The sequence below is a fragment of the Podarcis cretensis genome, assembly GCF_951804945.1.
Source record: "Podarcis cretensis genome assembly, chromosome: 1".
NCBI classification, from domain to species: domain Eukaryota; kingdom Metazoa; phylum Chordata; class Lepidosauria; order Squamata; family Lacertidae; genus Podarcis; species Podarcis cretensis.
The window spans coordinates 74,611,490-74,637,216 of NC_137170.1; the positions used below are offsets into that span (position 1 = coordinate 74,611,490).

Sequence of the window (25,727 nt, forward strand, 5' to 3'; positions counted from 1 at the left end):
GTTGAATCCAAAGGGTTCCTGCGATCTACTGGGCGTAAATGAATGTTTCTATATTCAAGAAATATCTATGAAGACTATCTTGTGATTTCTGTTTTGGTAACTTATGACCAAAGTACAATGCAAAGCATGAAGCTACTTCTCCAGATTCTCTTTCATCAATTATAGGTGGGGGTAGATACATTGTTATCTGGACCAATGCTTTCTTTTTGACAGACGCATGGGTATGCATACCCCTAATCATTTTGTGAATCTAAGTTTGGCCTCATTGAGGGACAGTGTTTCAATATGAGTAGGAAAATGAGAGTACCCCTAAACATTTATATTTATTTTAGAAATAAAGCACTGATCTGGACCACAGTGTTTTTGATTATCCATGCTTTGAGCTGTAGGCTTGTGTTGTTTTTTGTGCTTCTAGTTTGTACTATTTGCTTGCTACCCTCATTTTCTGCAGCATTACACCTTCCTGAGTGTTACTTATTCATTTTAAATAGTGGAGAATTCTTGATCCCTAAACCAGCCAATTTTGTTTCTGAATCCCTTTTTATTGCAACTCTAAAACTTGACTGGGGGTGTTTGAAGAACAACATCTCTTCCTAGTGTGATAGTGATCTTCAGTTGTGAACAGTGCCTATTGTGAGCTAAGTACCACTATTTGCAGACCACATGTGACTAAATTTTCACACATTGCTAGAGCTCATGATGAGTGTTTCATCCCATTGGCTGCATCACGGAGTCAGCACATGAAAGATTAGGTGTTTACTTTCATAAGCAGAGAATTCAGGGAGAAAATCTAAACATTATCTCCAGTTGATTGTACATTCATTCACACAGTTTCTCATCTGAATGTTCGTTCCCAAGGGCACTGCGAGATACTTCATGGAGTGCAATAGATTCTACTTTTCAACATTACATAATCATGTCTATTAGCTTCTGTGGGAGCAAGTAGACGATCTCTTATCCTCCAGAGCAAGCTTTGTCTATGTCTAAGCTTGCTTCTTTGTTATATCTCCCAGCTGGGTAACATCAATGTGAACAGCTCTGTGACTGAAATAACTGTGTTCACTGAAGTGAACTATTCTATTGATTGCCTTAATGTCAGTGCACGGCATTGGCAACAAGAAACAGAAGAAAAGAGAACTAGGAGGCTGATTGCTACTTGCTTATAATCTTTTTGGTGAAGAGGGCAAGGCTTTTACACACAAGGTTTATAATCCCATAAAGCTTACAAGCATAAAGCTACTCAGAGTTGGTGCTGTGTGCAGGGCAATTGGAAGAGTCTGTATTGATTCTGCTGTATTGTGAACCTGAAATGTTCAAAGCTTATGAGATGGGCTTTCAAAAATCATAAAACATACAAATATTAATTTTTAAAAATACTATCAATTAGAAAAACAACAGTGCTACTCATTATAAAATTGAAATATGAGCAACAAGGAAACAGAATAGCATTTTGCTCATCCTAGGAGTGAGAAAGCGCCTATGGGAAACCTGTACATACTGCATCCTGTGTTGTTTCTCACATGTTTTCCTCTCTGTTGTGGCAAAAGCCGGGAATCGTTCTTAGGCCAGGTTTGGCCTGTGGGTTGCCAGATGCCTACTGTTGCCATCAGACATCTGAAACCATTGGGTCAAATCAAAGCAAAATCAATACTTTGCTCTGATTTGACTCAATGGTTTCAGAGCAAAAAAGACCCAAATTCATATTGTGAACTATTATTGTGCACAGTATATGAACCAGTTATTACCATTCATAGCAAATGGATACCAGTTCCTGTACAAAGGAACCAGGTGTCTATAGTAAGCTAGCATTGGTTTGCAATGACTGCTCTGTGCTATAAATGCAGCTAGTGAAATCCTGAGAGTTGGCATTCCTAATCATGCTGTTTCTTAATAAAGGCCACCTAGCTGCAGAGATTGAGGGCTGGATTTGACTAAACAGTAGTGCTAGCAGAAGCCAGCACAAGTCCCACTTGTGCAATAGGATTCCCTCCTCCTCCTCCTCCTCCTCTTCCTCTCATGCTTAGAATGCCCAAGGGTGGTCAGTATAACCCTCAGAACAGCATGTTGGGGGAGGAGACGGAGATTGTTCTGTCTGGCAAGCATAAATGCTTATGCTGGTGGAACATTCTTAATAGCACAATGTTAAATTCAACCCCTGAATAAACAAGCACCATCTGGAAAAATTATTATCCAAACAGCATCTTGATTAAAAACAAGGAGATATTTAGGTGCACAAAGAGCAGGCCAGGAGCTGATCTATGGTAAAACACTTGTTTTGCATGCAGAAGTTTCCAAGTTCAGTCCCTGGCATCGCCCAAGTAGGGCTGGGAAAGACGCCTTCCTGATAGCCTGGAGAACAACTGCCAATGAGTGCAGACAGTACTGAGCGAAATCGTCCAATAGTCTGAGGCCTGCCTAGATGTTTCATGGCTATTTAGTTTCTGCACAAATGAAGGCTTTTGGCTTAGTGGCAACCGGTAATTTGGGGCGCTGTTGCTTTTGAAATCAGACAGGCTCCTCCATTCTGTTACGTCATTGCTTGCTGAAAAGGTTTTTTGTTTCACCAAGCATTTTTAGAGAATTAATTTGATGCAATGTTGGTTATTCTGTATTTTATGATCTCATAAATTTAAGATGTTTCAATGAAGTTTATTGTCCATCACCTTGATTTTTTTTTATGAGCTGGCAGTTTATAAACATTCTAATAATTAAAAATTAACATATTCATTACATCTAAGAAAGGGATGGGGAATCTCCAGCTCTCTACAAGTGTTGAGCCGTGGGAAATGGAACTCCCACACATAACCCATTTCATTGGCTGCTCCTTATTTCAGTTCATGCATTTCCATCGCCAGTGTTCTTCATCTGTCACGTTCTGATCTAGCAACTGAGGAAGCTTTATAACAATCTCCAAAGGAGGTGAAGGTTGTCGCATATGTTATGTAACAGCAAACACATATTTACCTCTGTTTCTATGCACTGTGGGGAGTCAGGCGGTGGTGAGATCTGCTCCTTGGCACTTCTATCTGCACGGTACACTCAGTCACAGAGAGCAAACTCACACGTGTCCTGTTCGCCAAACAATGATAATTCCAGGGACGCAACATGTACTCGGCTTCTCTTTCCTTTGAAATTAGATAACTGGAGGTTTACAAGTGTTTTGTAATATGTGCTTTATTTAAACATGTATGCAGGTTAAGCAAAGGTGAAATGCAGCTTAACTTTCGCACATGTCTGAAATTCTCTCTGCCCCATCAATTTTCTGGGGGAACTGCTAGCACCCCAGATTCTTACAGAGAAAATCTCGGAGCTCTGTCCTTCTCTCAGCCTGAATATGGGCTTGTCTACACCATGCTTCAGTATGTATTGCCTTTGTGTTTGAGACCATTTCCCTTAAGCAAGTAGACTCAGCAGGTCTTCTGGACTCACCTTGTTTTAAAGACACCTTTGTTTTATTTATTTTTTTAAATAATATTTATTCAAGTTTTAAAGGTTACAAAAGGAAAGAAGAACAAACACCAGATTAAGCAAAAAAAAAAGGGGGGGACACAGAAAAATACAATTAAAAAAACACACAAATCAAACCTTCCCATAACTTATCTTTCATTTGCTTGTTTCCTTGACCTCTTCACACCTCCCTTTTTTGTATTCTGGTTCAGTTAAATATTTCAGCAAATCCTTTCCATCCTTGTTTTTATCCTAATAGTTTATCTTAATATACTGTAATTTTACATTCTCTTCTTTCACCAATTAACAATCCATTTTTACTTAGTCCTTTATAACATTTCTGCTAAAACCACATAACTTCATTCCAGCATCCTTCTAACATTCCTTAATTTTACAATGTTTCTGTAAATAAACTTTAAATTTCTTCCAATCTTCTTCCACCGACTCTTCTCCCTGGTCTTCTCCCTGGTCTGGGATTCTGCCAGTCATTTCCGCCAGTTCCATGTAGTCCATCACCTTCATCTGCCATTCTTCCCGGGTGGGTAGATCTTGTGTCTTCCAGTACTTTGCAATAAGTATTCTTGCCGCTGTTGTAGCATACATAAAGAAGGTTCTATCCTTCTTAGGCACCAATTGGCCAACCATGCCCAGGAGAAAGGCCTCTGGTTTCTTCAGGAAGGTATATTTAAATACCTTTTTCATTTCATTATAAATCATCTCCCAGAAGGTCTTAATCCTTGGGCATGTCCACCAAAGGTGAAAGAATGTACCTTCCGTCTCTTTACATTTCCAACATTTATTATCGGGCAAGTGATAAATTTTTGCAAGCTTGACTGGTGTCATGTACCACCTGTAGATCATTTTCATTAAATTCTTTCTTAAGGCATTAGATGCCGTAAATTTCATACCTGTGGTCCATAACTGTTCCCAGTCAGCCATCATAATGTTACATCCAACATCTTGTGCCCATTTAATCATAGCAGATTTCACTGTTTCATCCTGAGTGTTCCATTTCAACAGCAAGTTATACATTCTTGACAAGTTCTTGATTTTGGGATCTAACAGTTCTGTTTCCAGTTTTGATTTTTCCACCTGGAAGCCAATTTTCTTGTCCAAATGTTTTAAAATGGCATGGTAGGTGTTGGGTTTATGAAAATGAAGAATAGCCTTCAGTTTGAATGTATCTGCTCTATTAGTACATCTTGTCTTTTGGATTCTCTTTTGCATGATACAATTGAACAATAGGCTATTGTATCTACGTGAAATCCAGTGAAATTATGACTTCAGCCCTAGTTTCAGGATATACAAATACCATAGCTCAATGAAGAGAGCATTTCGAACATACAATGACATTGCAGTAGTAAAGAGAGCGCTTCATATTTCTACTTTAGCTAGGGATTTTTGGCTTTGTCTGCACCTGGTATCCTGTGCACAGAAGTGATTTAATTTCCCATGTGGAATACTGCATGTAATTCAAACAGCTGGACAAGCTCTAGGCAGAGGCAACTTGTCAGAGTCTGAGAAATGGCTCTTTATACAACTGTGTTGCTCATGGCCATGTGAGCGCTATCCTCGGTACCCTAGGATGTCTGATGCACAAACTGGTTTGTGTGTGACTGAGCCATCATCTCAATTTATGCCCCTTTGACTTTAGAAGGTCTGTAAATGTCTACCGTAAATGTCTACTGTAAACTATCTACTGGTCTATAAAGTCATCTGCCTTTTTAGCCCTTTGTCAATCAGTTTGAGTGTAATTTTGTCTCTGAGCATATTGTTTTAGTGCCTGCAAACTCAAATTTCTGACTTTCTGCCTTAGCTCCATGACATCGTTGGCATTTTGATTTTTGACTGGTTGTAACTGATACAAGAGTTGGTCTACGTCTGAAATAATATTCTTTTTACACTTATTGTAGACCATTTTCAAAACCTTTCATCATGGCTCGGCCCTGAGAGCATCCACTACTGCCTTCCTCAGCTCCAAAAGTCAATTTGGGGGTCATAGGGAAGGTGGAGGTGGTGGTTTGGAAGTGCCTTTCAGCTTGTGGAAATTGTGAAAATAGTCACACTGAATGCTCAGAATATTCTATTAACATGAGGTCAGCTGGAACATTTGCAAAGGTTCCAGCTGTTTCTGAGCAAGCAGCAGAATCTTCAACCACCCCTCGTCCCACACTACCAAGTGTTTTAAAATAGATTTTATATATGTACTGTATTTTTCTGCCTATAAAACACCCCCTATTTGGGGGGACTCAGATTTAAGAAAATCCACCCTCAGCACTCTCTGTGTATAAGACGCCCCCTAATTTTGGACATTATTTTTTAGGGGGGAAACCTAGACTTATACACAGAAAAATACGGTATATTAAATCTATCAATGTTTAATTGTATTTTAGTGATTGATTTTTCTGTTTTTAGCCATTCTTGTTTTTATCTGTAAGTTGCCAAGTCCTGTCAGTAGAAAAGGTGGGGAAGAATAATAATAATGCTGCATACCTAAGGAAATGAATGAATGAATGAATATGGCAGTATGTTTGACAGAGGGAAGGATGGAAAAGAAAGCAGACAACAATGAATTCAAAGAAAGAGGAAGTGGGGAGCAAAAAAGTGTATGTTGCTGGATTTTGTAATTTGAGATACCCAAGAAAACTAAAAATCGGAGTGAGAGGGAGAGGGAGAGAGAGAGAGAGAGAGAGAGAGAGAGACACCCAAGACCTGATATGTGCCCTTGAGAACATTGAGCTCAATACCAATCACTATGTCTGGCTGCTTTCCTCTTTCCCTTCAGTCAGAAGAAGTTCTCCCCTCCTGGACCTATGAGCTACAAGTGCCTAGGATCTTTGTGAGAATCCTCACAAAGGTCAGCAGAGGATGAGGGTTTTTTTAATAATTTGTTCCTCTAATCAGAAGGTGATATAAAAGAGGCAATGGTATACTTCGCTAACAAGGAAAGCAAGAGCCTCGCTTTCCGCTTCTCTTAAAATAGCTCAATTGAACTATCTGCATTACAATTTGCTGCCAGCTGTAATTGGAGATTATGCATGCATATCAACTCTCCTTTCCAAACATCACTTTTTGCATTATTTATCTGGGGATGCAAATTCATGTTCAGAAAACTCTTCCTTGCTCCTCCCTGCTTGTTCCCTGCAGATCTGGAGAATCTTATATAGAGTTTTATTTTATAGAGGGTAAAGAGCAGCAAGCAGCACCACCAGTAGCTGTGGCACCTGGGCACATACACATCAGTGGAGAGCAAATGCTTTCATTGCTTCCTGATGTTCTGGGTGCTTTAATGCTGTTCTTGTTGCTGTTGAATAATTTGCTGCAACCTCCTATCCTTTACGAAAATGTTGACCAGTGACCTAAGGGGATGATTGAAGGTGATCCAACTTAGCAATATGGGAAGAAATATCATTCAGCTTACAAAGAATGTTATATTCAAATTGGCTCTAAAAAGTCTGTTCATGACCATTTACTAAAGCAAGAGGGGAAGCCTGCGGCCCTCCAAACGTTGTTAGATTTCTATTCCCATCAGCTACAGCTAGCATGACAGATGACAGGGAATTATGGGAGTTATGGTTGAGCAATATCCAGAAAAATCACAGGCAGGGCCGTCTTACCCATAGGCACTAGGGGTGCAGGGCACCCAGGCACCAGGCTCTCAGGGGCTCCAGGCCAAGAGTCCAGGGCCCAAAAGTTGAGTCAGGGGAAGAGCCCACCCATCGGTTGGAGCACCGCAGTGGGTTCTTCTGCTGCGGGTGGCTCTGTGCTGCAAGTTTGGGGGCGACTGAGCCAGCGAGACGTTGAGGTGGCTGGTCGGCTCCACCTTCCTGCGCGCCTGGGACTGGGCAACCTGGGGGGCACTGGGCGGGTCTTTGCACCCCAACGCCGCAAATGCTTAAGACAGCCCTGATCACAGGTTCATTATTCCTATAATAAGGAGGTAGATGTGTAGAACAGGTATCAACAAAGAGATGATTATGCACATGAATGTCCTTTACTTAACAACTACGACACCAAGTGATAATTTGCATGTGTGAATGAGTCGACACTGATCTAATGCCACAGATCTCGCATCACCTCAGACACATTACGTGAGTCATCAAATGTGCCATATTGAAGCACTGATATATTAAGTAATTTCCTGCATGTATGAATCAGCCTTCAATTTCTGAGAGGTATAGGGTTGTCACTTGTATTTAGGGGAAGCAAAGCCAGCAATGATGCCTCAACACCACTTCTTCAACCCCACCACAGCATGGAGCAGTAGACCTGGTGTCCAGAGTCCTATAAAAAAAGCACTGGAGCTTTTGTGCCATTTTGTGCCACAGGAAATCATAGGGCGTTTTGCACACTAGGTTGACTCATTCAGGCACTTTGGGACTTTCATTTTCCTGGTCTACACATTGTAATGCATTGGGGAGTTGGGCTGCTATGTCTACCTATAGCAGGCATAGGCAAACTCAGCCCTCCAGATGTTTTAGGTCTACAACTCCCATCATCCCTGACCACTGGTCCTGTTAGCCAGGGATGATGTGAGTTGTAGTCCCAAAACATCTGGAGGGCCAAGTTTGCCTATGCCTGAGGGTTTCAGCTGCCAGGAGTACCCATTAGAAAGCATTGGCGGCAGCTATTAGCAATTAATTTTAAATACATCAACATTTCAGTGAGCATAGTAGGTCAAGAAAAAAAAAGTCCAATAACTTCATATCCAAAAATAGCCACAAAGCAGATGGCAATAGTGCATAGGACTCTCCTCTTTCCCACTTCAACCTAAAAGGTGGGAACGCCTCCTCAGAGTTCTGGAATCAGCTGCTGTGAGAGGACGGGAGGGTGAGGCAAGGCAACCATCCTCTGACAGCAAACACAGTCGGTCTCCCCTCACAGGTCTTCCAGAACAGCTCCCTTATGAATGCTCCTAGGCAAGGCAGGTGGAAACAGCCATTGCTTGGCAGCAAACATAGTCTTTGTTTATCCCTCTCAGAACTAAAATTCCCAGCACCCTTAACAAACTACAGCTCCCAGGATTCATATAGGGTAGGGGTGAGGAAAATATGCTTTAAATGTATGGTGAGCGTGCAGCCTCTCTTTCTTCATAGAGAAGGGAGCAACAGCGGAGACTAGCCTAGAAAAGGAGAATGACAACATAGGGGAAAATATGTTTCACAAGGGAGGATGAACAACAGTTTGGAAATGCATCTGTGACTGGTCTTGATTCAGTTGCTGCTGGCCTCCCCCAGAGGGAATATGTTGTTCTTTCAGCTTTGAAAATGTTGTTTTCATTTTTCAAGACAAAGCAGGCATTTGCATTGAATGTTGAAATAATTGTTTTCAAGGGTCTGTCAGAGGCAAGAATTGCCTCACACATTAAAGCTGGTCCTGCTTCAGACACTACCACAACAGTATATCAGTATGATGTACACCACTGGGCACATACATATCACGGGCAAATTCAGAGGACCAGAAAGAGGTTGGTGGGATTTCAAGAATCAGTCTTAGGCATTTTTATGCTTTGCATGAGCCTCCCACTAGTGTCTCTCAGCGTTATAACCAGTTCCCACAGGGTGGGACCTAGATGGAGGGAAATGGTTTGCTGAAGAACTGTAAAAAGAAGGGAAGTGACAGTACTGAAGTAGGCCGTGTGTGTTTATGCGTGCGAAGGCCTTCACCCTCCATCATTTACCTCACTTATGAAATAGCCCTCCAAAAACTAGCTGCTGAACAGAAATGGGTGTAAATTTCTTTGAATGCCCTTGAGAACTATATTAATCTTATTAAATCTAAAGTGTTGCTATTTGGTAAACTTGGAAAGAGGCTCTTCTCTGACATTCAGGGGAAATATAGACGCAATACTAGGTGAGGGAGAAGCAAAAGATGGGTGTTGCTGGGAGGATAGCTTTGTTGCTATTTGTCACCCATAAGCCTGTTTTCTGCCTGTTTTGAGGCAGAAAAATTGGATACAAATTAATATTAGTAATAGTAGTAGTAGTAGTAGTAGTAGTAGTAGTATTAAAACCCAGCTGTGGATTTTGGAAGAGTAACAAGGAGGGTTCAGCTACTAATCCTAAAGTGGCAAGAGCCATGCATTTCTTAACTTGTATTACTCCCAACTCTTTCCCAGAAGTACAGTTGCTAAGGCAGCTAGCCCATATCATATACCTGTGCTTTTAGATTTTTGCTAGGCAACACTTTATATTGTCCTTCTTAAATTTCTTCCCATTGCCCTCTGTTCCCCTTTCCAGTATTTGGAGATGAGTTTGAAATATTAGCCTATCCTCTAAAATGTCTATTGTTTCTCTCAGCCCATTTTTAATGCACAAAACAAACCTGTATGGGATGTTTGATAAGAGGTAGGTTGTGACTTTGCCCAACACCCTCTTGTGATCTTCAAGACTAGTTGAGGATTTGAACGAGGACTTCTCAGTCTAACACAAAGGTGGGTAACATTTTTCAGGCCAAGGGCCGCATTGCCTTTTGGGCAGACTTCTGAGGGCCACATACCAGTGGTGAGTGGGACCACAGATAAAAGCAGGGAGAGCAATAAATGTGATTTTGCCTTTGTACAGTAAGCTACCGCCCTCAAGGTAAGCAAAGGGCATTATCAGTGTTCAAGGACACAGTTCAGTCAAAGACACTCAGTGACAGGTTTGACCTTTGGAGAGGGGCTGTGATATAGACAGAGTTTTGGGGGCCATATGGAGATACTTGGAAGACTCCATTTGGCCCTATCCCTGAGGTAACATTTGGCCTATTCTACCACACTGTGCATTGATCTTTCACTAGAAAATATTTGTGTTTCACATGTCACGGTGTCACTGCATACATAGTTCCACATTCTAGGATTTTTACTTCCCGTTTCTGGGCAGTGTTGTAATAGGTGTGAATAAGTCGTGGGACGCAGGTGGCGCTGTGGGTTAAAGCCTCAGCGCCTAGGACTTGCCGATCGAAAGGTCGGCGGTTCGAATCCCTGCGGCGGGGTGCGCTCCCGCTGCTCGGTCCCAGCGCCTGCCAACCTAGCAGTTCGAAAGCACCTCCGGGTGCAAGTAGATAAATAGGGACCGCTTACCAGCGGGAAGGTAAACGGCGTTTCCGTGTGCGACTCTGGCTCGCCAGAGCAGCGATGTCACGCTGGCCACGTGACCCGGAAGTGTCTCCGGACAGCGCTGGCCCCTGGCCTCTTAAGTGAGATGGGCGCACAACCCCAGAGTCTGTCAAGACTGGCCCGTATGGGCAGGGGTACCTTTACCTTTACCTTTACCACACTGTGCATTGATCTTTCACTAGAAAATATTTGTGTTTCACATGTCACGGTGTCACTGCATACATAGTTCCACATTCTAGGATTTTTACTTCCCGTTTCTGGGCAGTGTTGTAATAGGTGTGAATAAGTCCTTTTTTGTTGTTGTTATTTCTATTTTTAAAACTGATAAATTGGGAAAGTTCTTGTGCAAGATGTACTAGTACTGGAGTAAAATATGAGTAATGCTTTTGTCACTAATGATTATATTGATACAGGCAGAAGCAGAAAAGATCAATATTTAGTAACCTTGGTGTCCTTGGGAGAATGTTATCACCTTCAGGAGATTTTAACAGTGCAGTAGCATTAAAAAAAGATTAATTTACTTCTGAATGAATACTGCCATATTAATGAAGATAAAGTAATGGACCAGATATCATATTTGGGTGAAGAACTATTGAAGCCCATGAGAATTCGATCTGAAACCATTTTGTTCTCTCCCCCCGCCCCCCCCCAGATAAGAAATACAAGAGAGGAATTTGAAGAGACACTTAGTAAATATGTGCAGGCCATTCTGCATTGCGTGGACAGGCGGAGTCCCCAGATCCCGAGTGGTCCCCCCCGTCATGTGGAATAACGACTCTAGACAACGCGCTATGGGATTAAATTGGCCACAACTTTATTAAATTTCAAATGTGGGTAGACCTTGGCTCAGGCATTGGGCGTTCTCCCTCCCTAGTCCCCAGCCGGGGACCTAGGGAGCATCAGGGTTATCCAGTGTGTGGGGGGGGATGGGCCGGCTCTGGAGAACATATGTTCAAGCAGAGATAGCCGCCCCCGTTACGCCGCCGCAGGGGAGAGCAATGACGACCTTTCGGCGTACGGCCAAAGCCTCCCTTCAAAAACCCCTTTAACGGGGAACCCTGGTATCGCCGCCGCAAAGAGGAAGATGGACTAAGTCTGGCAACATCTAGATGGTCACAACCTTCCCCCTCCCCGAGTGGAGCTTTAGTGGGGGAAGAGCCATAACTGAGTGGTAGAGCATCTGTTTTGCATACAAAAAGTCCCAGGTTCAATCCCTGCCATCTCCAGGTAGAACTGGGAATGCCCTGCCTGAAACCCTGGACAGACACTGCCAGTCAGTATAGACAAAACTGCGCTAGATGGACCAGTGGTCTAAGCAGCTTCCTATGTTCCTGTAGTTGGGAGAAAGGGTTGCCTGACCTCCATAGGAAACAAGGAGGAGCCAACAAGCCATGAATGGGAGGAGGGATTCCAGTGCTGCTGTTCTAGCATCCAGGTACCTCTGGGATGCAAAACAGGGTTTTTTAATATCTACAGGGCTACTTCCTTTGTGTTGCCTACACCACTTGCATATAAGCCAGGACATTCCATGCGTGTGCAGTGAGGCTATTTGGCAATTTATGTGGGATATGCATAAATGTGGATTATGGGCTTCCCCCAACCAAAAGAAAAAGGAACCCTATATTAGTGTGAAAACTCCCTGATAAAGCCTCCTATGGGAAATGTCAGGGCTCTACAGGACTGTGGTACAAAGTCAGCCTCAATTCATATTCAGCAAAGTTTCTTCCGCCCTAAGTGATTCGTTCTACTTTGCAACTCTAAAAATAGGGCAATTGGGAGCTCTGTTCTGAGCCAGCCTTGATAGCCTGCTGCTCCTTATTTTATTTTGAAACTATTTGTTTTAGCAAAACTATACCTGCTTGCTTGTTCCTGATGCCACCCTGATGGTTTGTCCTATTTACCTGTGGCCAATGTACTTTAGTTTCATTTTTTGGTTCAGTGAGTGGCCAAGGAAACCAAACCCCCCCCCCCATAGCTGGGCATGTGCATGTATCGAATGAGTGGAGATGACCATCTCCCCAGCTCTCAACTAAGCTGGCCTTCTAAAGTGGGAAGATGGTGGGACTTATCCAATTTGTTATACATTGGATCCTAGGCCAGCCTCCTTGTCACAACTGCATGGTGCCCAGTTCAGGCCCTATTGCTGCATCAGCTGCATATTATTTCAGAATGTGCAGGAGATCAAAATGGGATTCACATATCCTCTTTAGTACAGAATCTAAACATATACTTTTTCTGAAAAGAATTTGATTTTGAGATGCAGAGTGAAACAAAACACTAGGGCTGTGCCCTGTCTTGGGACAAATCCCAGATCCTGAACCAATCTGGGCTTGGCCCAGAGCAGGTCAAGACATCCCCAGATTGTCCTGGGTCAGGTCCGCTCAGAGTAATCCAGAGCAGCCGGGTGACCCTGTGTTTAATCATAGTTCTAAACCCTGATTAAACCTGTACAGTGGTACCTCGGGTTACACACACTTCAGGTTACATACGCTTCAGGTTACAGACTCCGCTAACCCAGAAATAGTACCTCGGGTTAAGAACTTTGCTTCAGGATGAGAACAGAAATTGTGGCGTGGCAGCAGGAGGCCCCATTAGCTAAAGTGGTGCTTCAAGTTAAGAACAGTTTCAGGTTAAGAACAGACCTCCAGAATGAATTAAGTACGTAACCAGAGGTACCACTGTAGTGGGTCACAAAGAGAGGGGGCGGAGGAGGAGACACAGGCTAAGAATCTCACTTGTTTGCCACCCCCTTGCCACTGACAATATGCTTAATTGGGCTTTTTAATCCTATTTAAACAATTAGGGCTGTACAAGTCCCCTGATTCAGTTTGGATCTATATCAGATCCAGGTTGTCCCATGATATGAGGCATCAAATAAGTCCCCAAACTACAGGGTATTGGCAGCTCTAGAAAATATTTTACAATGGAACGAGACAGTTCAATACAAGTTTCCTAAACTGTAGATAAGCCACTCCAATGATCATAAGCTAACTTGGCCATGGCCCCTGTTGCTTTGCCAAATGGGTGTTGAGCACTTGCAGCCAGGCAGCGCCATTTCTACTGGTATTATTTTCTTTAATGTCTCACAATCAAATCTCTATATGCTTTGTGTTTTCCCCTCCTCACAAACAAACTTTACTGCCTAACAGCTTTCTCCTGTTTTCTCTCTCTACAGTATATCGCATTTGCCTCCCTCTTCTTCATTCTGGTTTCCATCACTACCTTTTGCCTCGAGACCCATGAGAGATTCAATCCCATCGTTAACAAGACAGAGACGGAAATTGTTGGGAATGATACCCACGTGCGCATCTATCGGGAGGCGGAGACAGAGGCCTTCCTAACCTACATTGAAGGGGTCTGCGTCGTTTGGTTTACTTTTGAGTTCCTAATGAGGGTCATTTTCTGCCCAAACAAGATGGAATTTATCAAAAACACCTTGAACATCATTGACTTTGTGGCCATTCTGCCTTTCTACTTGGAGGTTGGACTCAGTGGCCTGTCTTCCAAAGCTGCCAAGGACGTCTTGGGCTTCCTGCGAGTCGTCCGATTCGTACGAATCTTGCGAATTTTCAAGCTGACCCGCCACTTTGTAGGGCTGCGGGTCTTGGGTCATACCCTCCGTGCCAGCACAAACGAATTCTTGCTGCTCATCATCTTCTTGGCATTGGGCGTCTTAATCTTTGCCACAATGATCTACTACGCTGAGAGAATAGGTGCTAAACCCAATGATCCTAGTGCCAGCGAACATACACACTTTAAAAATATCCCCATTGGCTTCTGGTGGGCTGTTGTCACCATGACTACCCTGGGCTACGGAGACATGTATCCTCAGACTTGGTCAGGCATGCTGGTGGGGGCCCTCTGTGCTCTTGCAGGCGTGCTGACCATTGCCATGCCTGTACCCGTCATTGTGAACAATTTCGGAATGTATTACTCCTTAGCTATGGCTAAGCAGAAGCTACCAAAGAAAAAAAAGAAGCATATCCCACGGCCGCCCCAGCTGGGATCCCCCAATTATTGTAAATCTGTCATAAACTCTCCACACCACAGTACTCAGAGCGACACATGCCCACTCGCCCAAGAAGAAATGTTAGAAATTAACAGAGCAGGTAGGAAACCTCTTAGAGGAATGTCCATCTGACCTTTAACCTCCATCCTTTGTAGAGATTGAAAGATTCAGTCAGACTGCTTTCTTAGCACAATGGGTAGCACATTATCCCATTACTGTCCCACCACCACACATGGAGCAATGTGTGGGACATACAGGTTGCAGGGACAAAATGGTACAGGAGAAGCTGACAAGTGAAACTTAGGAGAGCACGCTTTAGGAGCCTTAATACTGGTCCTGTTTAAAGGGACACTCAAAAGATTTTAAGAGTTAATACAGCTAGTGGAAGAATATTTTTTAGAAATTTACAGCTTATGTTTGCCGGGCTGCATTAATACATCACGATGGTTCCCATAAGCGAAATGCTTCCTGGCATACTGGGAGCCAAGGGCGCAGGTCATGCCCAGCAAAACAAGCACACACAAGTACACAATTCCCACACACCCTGGATATTTTTTTTCCCCACTTGTTCCTAGATGCTTTTTGAGTTGCAGAACACCATTTACGTTAGAGAAACCAGGTGCCTCCTTAAAGGATAAACTTACATCAATACATGCAGATTTCATGAGACAACCATGTATTTTTTTCTCAGATGGTTAGCCACCCATTAGAATGATAGCTTAGACTTCCCACAGAAACACAATGTGATTCAGAAGGGAACAAGGCTAAATGTAAGGGTGTTTATTCCACATCACACAACCCAACCAATTTTGTAACAAGTAGCGACATAATCAACATGGAAGCTTAGCATTTAGAGCTGTGGACAGGAGGAGCATCAATGCCTTCTCACAAAAGGTCCACAGTCTACAGCTCCTTCAACCCTCCTCACAGTAAAGGCTGACTGAAAAGGGGAGAACATTGACCATTTTGTGCAGACTTATTCTGAAGAGCCATGAGCGATAATCTCACAGGGTACTTTATTATGATTATTTGTTAATTATAGTGATAAATGACAGCAATAAGAAAATATTCCCAGTCAGACTAAACTATATTTCATATTAGTTCAACATTGGGGGTGGGGAATAAAAATACTAGTCATCATGGAATATATTATAATATCCCATGGCTAGTGGTTAGTTATGGGACTATCTCAGTTTTATGAGACTCCTCAAAGAGCACACAAAGTTACAGGGCTTTGATCTGATCAGTTCAACCCCATAATCTACCTCTACCCATGGAATAAATATCATTGACCAATTCTGTGGGGGGAAATAGTACTTTTAAACTTAATAAACACAAATTATTTTGGCCGGTGAAACAAGCATTGGTTGCAGCCATATGCAACCTTCAGCCTATTTTTAAAAGATACTTCCCATTGGGATATATTGCGATAAAAGTCATTTATACAGTGATTCATGCTAAACTTTAGTAGTGAGGGATACGTTTAAGGAACCAGTTTATAATTATGATGGTCTTGCAGTATCATTTATATGTTTATTTATTTTTGGCGGAAAACTAATTTATCACTCCATGTGGGTGAAAAATCTCCTCTATCCATTTCATAGCCATGCATGTGGATGCTATTGAAAGAACACAAAAGAAGCGTGACTTTCCTTTGTGTGTGTGGCTTCACCAGTGCCAAATGCTGATATTAATTTTTTTAAGAGATGGGAAAGTGATGGCAGAAAATTAACTTTGTTCCTTTGCAGAACTCTGTAATATTCCATACAAATGGTAAAGAGCTTTCATTTTTGTCACTATATTTTGCTGTGGGTTTGTTTGTTTTGTTTGTTTGTTTTCAGTTAACCCTTTAGTTTGATTTGAAGACTTCCATTGCACCAGGCTGGCCACAATCCATGCAATGACTGCCTCTTTACTATTTTACCCTTTGCGCGCACACCTATGTGGTTTTTGCTGTCCATTCTCCTCAGGTTGCAAATGCTTATCACAATGCCATCACAAAGCAATGGAGCACCTTCTTCATGAGTAAATAGGAATGGTTTACGTTTCTGCAAAGTACGGAGGATAAGAGGACACTCATGAAGCAGCATGTCACATACATCCAACTGCCCAATGAGATCGTGGCAGATTGTGTATCTATGGTGCAGTGTGGAACCACTGTGTTCTCATGAATGCTCTGAACTCACATGCAGTCCCTGTGCATAAAAGGTCCTGATGGCCACCTGTTATCTCTGGTGTGATTCTTCTTGTATGTGGGAAAGTATGAACCGAACTGCTCCAGCAGCCATTTGTCTGTGTGTGACTGGAGCAGCACTTAGGTGCAGCCCAGCTCACATGGAGGGGTCGCCATTCAGTCCTATACATGAGAAGGATCACATGGAGAAAAGATGTGGCCAGCTTGCATGTGTGAACCTTAATGCGTATCTGCTTGTCATCAGCTCCAGAGCCCATTTGTACTTTGTTTAAATCAGTTGGATTACAGGACCTACTCATTCATTTGGTGCAGCCTAAAGCAAAACGTGCATATTTTATTTGGGGGAGGGTTGTAAGGCATTGTGGTGAGGGGTTTATAATATTCGGGGACATTGTTGTTTTTCTCAAATTGCCACTGCACAACCCATTGTCTGCGTGCAAGTGGCCTGCTGCAGTCATCACTAGTAGACCACACTCAGACTTCTGACTGTTATTCCTAGGGGTTGGGCAGCACAGAATTTGGAGGAAAGGAGATGCCAAAGGGAATCTCATCTGGCTCAGTACCAGGGATGGATAGTGTCAGCAATGAATGTTAAAAACAAAGCCAAAAGGGTTTTGCCTTCCAATACAAAGGAAAATACCATTCTTTCTTTATAAAGACTTCAACAGTGATCAGTTACTATCTGGTTCTGTAAATCATATAAGAACCAATTGCTAAACATTACAGAGTTGCTGGAGATGCAAACTTAATGAGTAGCCTGTACATGGCTCATTAGTAACACTCTGACCAGCTTCAGTGTAGTTTCTAGTCTACTGTGAATCCAGAGTGGATTCTTTGGGTCTGGGTGTTAATAGACATATTGAATTAAATGTAAATAACCCTACCCAACTGTCCTTACTGCCAGCACCAGTGAAATTACAGTGCAGAAGCACTTTCTAAGTGCCTACTCAGGTTCTCTGCACCCTAACCTTTATACGGAAAGAGCCACCATGTTAAGTTATATATATTCCCCTATTGAGTTTTGGAGTGGTACAGCTAAAACTCACAGAATGCTGGAGAGAGTAAAATGGCCCCACCAGATCTCGTAGAGAGGTCTGCAGGTGCAGAGAAGTATAGGCTGTAGTTTCATGCTTTCTGCACCTCAGAATTGCCTAAGGTTATGTGTCTATAAGACACGCAGGAATGAATTCAGCACTCAGAATCAACAGAATAACCACTTTTTGCTTGTGCTGATTCAGCTAAGGTGAGCGTGCAGATTCCTGTATCACAGTCTCGATCGCTGTGCCTTTGTGGCTCACTTAAAATTGGAACAACCAGTAATGCTACTGCATTGCACTACCTCATAAGTGATAGTTTACTTTAAAAATAAAATAACTGTTTTGCCTTATTGAAGGGTGATTCCTGACCATAGCTGCATATAAGTATAACCCCACAAAGTTAGTGGACGTAAATGAATGTAGAAGTACATTGTGGAAAGGGCCCTAGCTCAGTGGCAAAGCGCATCATTTGCATGCAGAAGGTTGCATCACCAAGATCTGGGGAAAACCTTCATCCAGAAACCTTTCAGAGCTGCCTAGACCGTGTGGACAATGCTGATCTAGATGGACCAGTGGTCTGGCTCAGAATAAGGGAGCGGCCTCTCTTCCTATATGTACATTTACCTATCTGTATTTTATTTCTAAACTTTTTATGGAAACTAAACTAGTTCCAGACCTAAGGCCTAGCCCACACTTAACACACCATAGTCGGTGAAATCATTCCTGTGTTCAGGTTTGTAGTATGCTTATACAACAGGCATAATAGAGTCAGATTTTTTTTCCATTTGAAAATGAATTACAAAAATCAGCATGACCGTAGTAGAACCCAAACCTTTCCTGATGTCTCATCAGGACCAGGGGGGAGAGATTATGCATCTCTGTTATTTTTCTGGTCACTTAAAGTCACACAAGAGTCTGCTCATTTCTGGGCCTTCAATTAAAAAAAAAAGGCATGGAGATTTTAGAAACTTAGATTTGTGGGGTTTTCAGACTTAATCAGTGCTGAGATGTTAAAGAAACACACAGCTCTGAATCAGCATTACCACTCTGCCTGTGTTCTCTCAATAAGGAGTAGGAACAATCTTGAGGGTTTCTTTTTAGAATCAAGGGATTATGAAATAAATAAATGAATAAAACTTCCACCTCTATGTCCCTCCCCACCCCTGAACCTTTATTCCACCCTCCCAGCCAGCCAGCCAAAAAACCTGGCACAGAACCTGCACCATCTTTTGAAAACCTTTGCTCATCCTGACCTAGTTTGACTACCTGGAATAAATCAAATAGTTTTTAAACTCAAAGTGCCAGGAGCTCCTTCAATATATTTCATATTTCAATACTTAATCGCAAAACAGTTCAGTGACCATAATATCAACTGTCACCTGAGCCTTCGCTTCCAGGGCTGAAACATAAATCTGCTGCTTGTGTTAAAGGAATTTTACATCAATGAGGTTTTATATCTTACTAGTTGATTTACCCCATGTGTAGTTAAGGAACAGAAGCTATTGTATTCTGAGCCCTTAACTATCAAAACTGGACAATTGTCTACCCATAGTTTGATGCTTTGCAAGGAGCACAGTGCAGCTAAGATATTTTACTGACTGGTGTTAATGAGTATGATTGTCAGTCACCCAAAAGAAATGAGCAGGTGGGAAATGAGGAGTTCTTCCTTGTGTGACATCCCACAAAGCCATTTGCCCACTGACAGTGGGGCAAATACAGATTACATTGACAACTATGACAAGCTATGACAGCTATGACCTTCTGCACTGAGGTAAATTGACATCACTGCTGTAATGTCAGGGTCTGACGAATTTTATTGGCTATAGGCAGAGCCAAGAAAATCATTTGCAAAATAGTGGTCTCACTGAAAGCTTTTCAGGGTTTTAAAAGAAATCAGTCCTTGCAATGCCTTTGCATTTTTTCACTTTTATAAATGGGGAGCTGAAGACCTGATCATTTGAATTTTGGATACTGTAGTAAATCACTACTACATTACTGCTTATGCACAGAACAAATTATGGCTGTTTATACAGCAACAAAAACAAACAAATGGGGTTTTGTGTGGAACTCAAGTCTTGGTGTACTTCTTACTATTTTATACATGATGTAAACTTCAACCAAAGTCTTTCTGTACTTGTTGCTTTCATAAAACAAAACCATTTCTGCCCTCGTGGTCCTTCAAAGTCATCTCTGCTCCTTGAATGGCATACATTTCATATTCTACAGATCATCATATTGTAGTTATTTATTACCTAAGGCTGAAACTCAAGTCGGATGGTGGTGCTGTAAGATCTTAAGTGGTGGCTTGGAGAGGTAGCTTCTGCAATGATTATCTCTCCCTGCTATGTTAGGCAGCACAGTGAAATATCCCCAGATATCTGACCTGTTCTTTGACTATAGCATCCTACTATGAAACTACTATAATTTTAGTTTGATTTCATAGGTACAGTACCACTGTGAGTGAGGCTGTAAGTACTGCAAGACCACCTCTGGTTCTGAGGTACATTTTTGGAAGGAAAGTGCTTCCAGGAACAACATTTTTTTCAGGATTGCACCTTTCCAGAGTCACCTGTCAAAGAAAGACTGCCTGACCTTCACATTTTGACCCCTTGTCTCCAGATGTCAGTAAACCAACATGTCACCTCACTCCAAGAAACAGTGCCTCTAAATGGTGGTATTGTCTAGGAGGGAGGTCACAGCGTTGGCCAATAAGGTTTGTGAGAGATTATTCCCCGAAGTACCTTTATTGAGACCTACACTTCCTGGAGGGATCCAGTCCAACACTTTGGTGAGTAAATACTCACAGGTAGGTTGGGTTTAAGGGCCTCTGGGTTTAGCATGCTAAGCTAAATTCTGCCAGCATAAAGTCTATGGTATGCAGATGACATCAAAGTGCATTTTAAAATATACAAAAAAATTATAAGGCTTTTAAAAAATGACAGCACTGATAAAAAAACTCTATGTATATATTACATTAAAACTGTAAAGTTTTGGGATAGCTAAAAATCAACGTGATTGCTGTGTAGTAACAAATTAAGTTTTTTACATGTTCTTCATGTTTCTCTTTTTCTCTCTCTCTTTTTCTCACTATTTGTTTCTTTCTTACTGTATGTTGCTTGCAACTTATATATGTTACAGACTGTCACATTTTATATTCTGATGTTTTTCTTCAATTCCTATCAACCTGAGCTCCATGTTGGGCAACAGAGGACATTAGAATACAGTTCATTAAATCAAAACAACAAGGGATGTCACAGACTAGGTAAACTCCATTGAGGTTGTGACACACAAAACCTGATGCAAAAGGTATTAATGCCCAAAGAAAAAAAAGTAAGTACTTGATGCGACATGGCACTAACTGGCTAAGTTGCTCTCTTTAGTACTGTCTGCATGGAAAACAAGTTAATTTGCATTGCTCTCCAGCAGAAAATTTCAAGAACATATTGGCTGAACAATAATCTCGCTCCTGGTTTCAAAATCACTTACACCATAGCTTTTGTCAAACTCTAACTCTCCCAGCTGTACTTACATCCATATTCTCTCCAAGCTGTCATCTCATCATCTCATCATTACCTGTCTGTGGTTTACTGTATCTTCCTCTGTAATTCTTCTGTGTTATAATCTATGATTGATGTAGCCCTTGTGTGCTGGTAACCCATCCTTAAATCTGTTCACTTGGAAGTGAGCCCCATTGTCTTCCAATGGAACTTACTTGCAAGAAAGTGTGCATATTTAGAACTGGAATGTGTCATCACCATTCAAAGGCAAACAACAGAACATGGGGTTTTGTCCTTTTGAATCCCTCCCAAGCTCTGGCATACATAAATATCCAGTGTTCGTCTCTGAACATGGTCTGGTGCACAAACCAAATGGGATATTTTGCTGAATTAGAGCCTGCCTGAAAACACACATTTTATTTTCTACAAAGTAAATCTTCAGAGAACAATCAATTTACAGGTAGTTTTGTGTTCAAGTCTCAGGAGAAAAATCTTGGGTTTATGTCCTCATTCTCCTTTGGTGTATATTTGTAAGCATTGTTTTGGATGAATAAAGAAGAGAAAATACATTATATATAACCACATAAATGGAGAACGGGGGCTGGGGGAGCAAAAAGTATTTACAGTTCAGCCAGACAGCATTATAAATAATAAATCCTAAATACACAGGAGGAGCACATTCCCACCAAATATTTAAAGCACTATGATACCACTTTAAACAGGCAAGACTATAATTTATTAAGGGTGCTGAGAATTGTTAATAGGCCCCTATTCCCCAGCACATACAAACTACAATTCACAGAGTGATTTAACAATCAATCCTTTTTCACAGGAACCTTGGAATTGTAGCTCTGTGAGGGGAAGAGAGGTCTTCTGACAACTCTCAGCATCCTTATAAAACTACAGCTCCCAGAATTCTTTGGAGGAAGCAATGACTGTTTGTAGTAATACAGTGATGAGAATTTGACCAGAGAGTGTAGCCTCACACTTTACAAAAGCTAGGCAAGTAGTTGGTTGAATCACCATTTTATTATTTTTAAATAAGCTTTTTACATCATAGGTCTAGTATTTATGTTTTGAAGCTGACAGGGAAGCAACCTGCCCTCAGTTTATTATGGTGCAAAACAGAGGTTAATACTCTTAAGAACTCTGTAATTACTCAGCATGCCTAAGAGATACAAGATCAGTTTTAGACTGATTAATCTGAACTTTTAGCTCTCATCAAAAATTCAGTCGGACTTACTCCTGGTCAAGTGAGGGTAGGATTGCAGCCTCATTCCTCAAGTTTCTAAAGGTTAGGATTCAACTAAAGAGGACTTCTCCTTGCACAAGGGAACTTTTCCCCTCTCTTCACCCTGGGCACCCCCACACCCAGAAATTCGCTTGGAGGGATCAGGAACCCCCCTACCTACCCAGAACAGCTTATGGGGGGGGGGAGAGGATGATTTGTTCCATTTGTCAAGCCAAAATGGTTGTTCTGACATCATGATCATCATCTTAGTGCAATATTGAATTCCTCCCAAAGGCTGGTATTCAACTAAGTTTTATTCAGAATAGCCTCAGTGAAATGAATGAACATGAGTAACTTAGGTCCATTTATTTCTGAATAAAACTTAGCTGAATGCATCCCAAAGAACCATAGCAGGCATAACTTTGCACTATGTTGATCATTCTGACAGGGCATGCCCAAGGGAAGCCCTGTTGCACAAGCAGAACTCCTTGTGTAGGCTTCCGCTATTAGGACTTATTAATTGAATCCCACATTAAACTCCATTTTTTAATTCCCCCACCAACTTCCAATATTATTTAAATTGAAGACACTAATAAAACTTGATCGTGGCACATATTCCAAGGTTATCATGGCTTGGACAAAACAGTCAAACGATGGTTTGACCTTTGTCTGAGCCATAGGGTCATGAACTTTCCTTACACTAGAGCTTTCCAAACTTTTCATGTTGGTGACACACTTTTTAGACATGCATCATTTTGCAACACAGTAATTCAGTTTCATGAGCAAACTAGGGGTTAAACTTAACCCTTATAACAGCATTTCTGCGACACACCTGCACAGTGCAGCCAGCACACTAACGTGTCACCACACACAGTTTGGAAAGCTCTGCTTTACACACTTCAATTCCTTCCCTGACTTCCTGGTTTAGGCAAACTATAGTTTGACATTACTTCTGAGTCAGCAATCTGTGCATCTGGAAGGAAAGCACCAATCATAGTTTGCATTTTTTAATTTAATATCAGCCTACCATTTGCCTGAATTATGTCAGGAGGAAATGGAGGAGGAGGAGGATATCCTGGAATATGTTTTCCTAGATTTGTCAAGTCTTTGACACAGAATATTGCACCAGTCCCCCCTCTTTTATACTTTTCGCTGAATTAATTGCTTCTTGGACCCTTGAAATAAATTCTGGGATATGAGTAACCTTCTGAATTTCTGAACACAACCACATACAGAGGTGCCCCTCACCCAGCTTTAATTCTTTAGGAGAGAAGACAAGCACCACCCATTCAAGGATAGTGCATATCAGGTTAATCCCTGGCTATTGCACCAATGCTAATTGTGTCCCCCAGCCAGGGTTGGAATTTGCATATGAGCAATTCAGTAAGACAGGGAGTAAAGCATAACCAGTGATAAATGCAACAAACTCAATGACTCAATTGGTTTATTGGCGTAAAAAAATTCACTTGCATTTTGGAAAAGTTCATAGTTACCAACTCAGGGCAGGTGAATAAAATCTTGTCATCTTCCCCTTCAGCAAAATTATCCCCAAATTAACAACAACTACCATATCTAGAACATTACATGTGATATATATTTACAAATAAATGGTTAATGTGAGCTCCCCAACCTTTTTTGAAGGGAAGGGCTTGCATGAAATATATATAACATGCTATGTTACATGCTGTATGTTGGGATAGAAGAATGCTATGAATCCTTTCCCCCAGCCTCCAATACACGCAAATGCAGCACATGTGTGGCAGTTGCACATGATAAGATGCTTCCTTGGTTTGCTCACTTTGATAAATTGCCACTCAGTTGTTCTCTTGTATGTTTTAACTATAGGAAGCTTCATCTGTAATATAATTCTGTATTATGTGTTCCTTGAGTGCTTTGTTTGGCTTTCGTAGGGGATTCTGGAGTGTCCATTAGATGTTATTATAAGGCCATAAGCCACACTAGGTGCTTCCTAGGTATACCTTTATGAGGACCCAAGCTTCCCCTAATCCTAGAGTCACTTTTCAATTTGAAGACATTAACAGAAACATAATAACCACAATCTGCATTATTTATGCCATAGGCACAATTGATGCAAGCAAATTGGCATGCAGCAGAGACTGGGAAGCCAGATGTTGTTGGATTTCAACTCCCACCTGCTCCAGCCAGAATGGCCAAGTGTGATGATGGGAATTGGGAGTTCAACATCTGGAAGGTTACAGGTTCTCTATCCCTGGCATAAAGGTTGATGAGAGCTCATATGAAGCAGGGTCCAATTACATTCAGATAGTTATGAATCAGCTGTTTGTGCTTGTTAATGCACAACAGCTCAAACTCACTTTTCAGTAGAAAAAGATGAAATTGCTACTCAATGCAATGTTTCTGTTTCCATATTATCTTTGTCTTCCAGATACCAAACTATATAAAAAAAAATGCATTAGCAAAGTTACAGGTGCCGTGGTACATCTTCAGGATGGTCACTCCCTGCTTGCATTTAGTTAGCACTTATCAATCTCTCCAACTTTTACATTCAGTCCCCATCAGATGCACTGGCAATTTGTTGCCCAGCATGGGCCGTGCAGTGAGTATAGTAGATGTAGTATTATGACAATGCAATGAGCAAAGGTACTTTTTCAAGGTATTGGGTCCTTTCCCCACCCATTCCACTTATTGCGTGTCAAGACCCCGAAACCACCCTCTCAATTGTGAATTAAACACAAGGACGCAGATATTAGGTTAATGTTATTGGGCAAATTTAGGCCGCAACTTTATTGGTTACAGAATGTGAGCGGTATTGGCTTAGGCATTGGATTAACTCGACTATATCTGACTCCTGCCCGTCACACAGGGAGTCCAGTAAGTTAGGGGGAGCCCCGTCAATGCAAACCAACTTGAGCTCCCCCAGGGTTCCTGATGGGGTTGTGGCATGGCCCCAGCTCCGCCCTGGGCTTCGGACAAGATCCACACCCCTGGATTCCTTTAACGGAATACCCTTAAGCTTGGAGGGGCAGGTGATGGCCACACCTCCCCTCCCCCATCATAAGATCAACCAATGCCTAACCGCTAAACCTTACAAAGTTGTAATGATTGCTACGAGGTAGGCGAAAGCCAAATGGCCCATGCCAATTTGCCAAGTGGAAAAATTCCAACCAAGCCCCTCAACGGTGACCACCCAAGGCCCATAGCAAGGCCAGTATTGACACCTGCAAATTAGGG

At 41.9% G+C, this 25,727-nt stretch overlaps 1 protein-coding gene and 1 long non-coding RNA gene across 6 annotated transcripts in view; one reads left to right on the top strand and one right to left on the bottom strand.

Moving 5' to 3' along the window:
• The window catches only part of KCNC1 (potassium voltage-gated channel subfamily C member 1), a 117,681-nt gene that overhangs the window by 85,534 nt on the left and 6,420 nt on the right, over positions 1 to 25,727 (top strand). For all 5 annotated transcript variants that reach the window (XM_079966254.1, XM_079966255.1, XM_079966256.1 and 2 more), the window contains exon 2: positions 13,722 to 14,655. In XM_079966254.1, coding sequence (XP_079822380.1) covers positions 13,722 to 14,655 — 934 coding nt within the window. The remainder of the gene's footprint in view (positions 1 to 13,721; positions 14,656 to 25,727) is intronic.
• LOC307210990 lies at positions 1,182 to 23,714 on the bottom strand. Its single transcript, XR_013836239.1, has 3 exons — positions 18,619 to 23,714; positions 2,965 to 3,125; positions 1,182 to 1,304 (listed from the first exon to the last, which is right to left on the bottom strand). It is a non-coding gene; the product is annotated as an uncharacterized lncRNA (long non-coding RNA).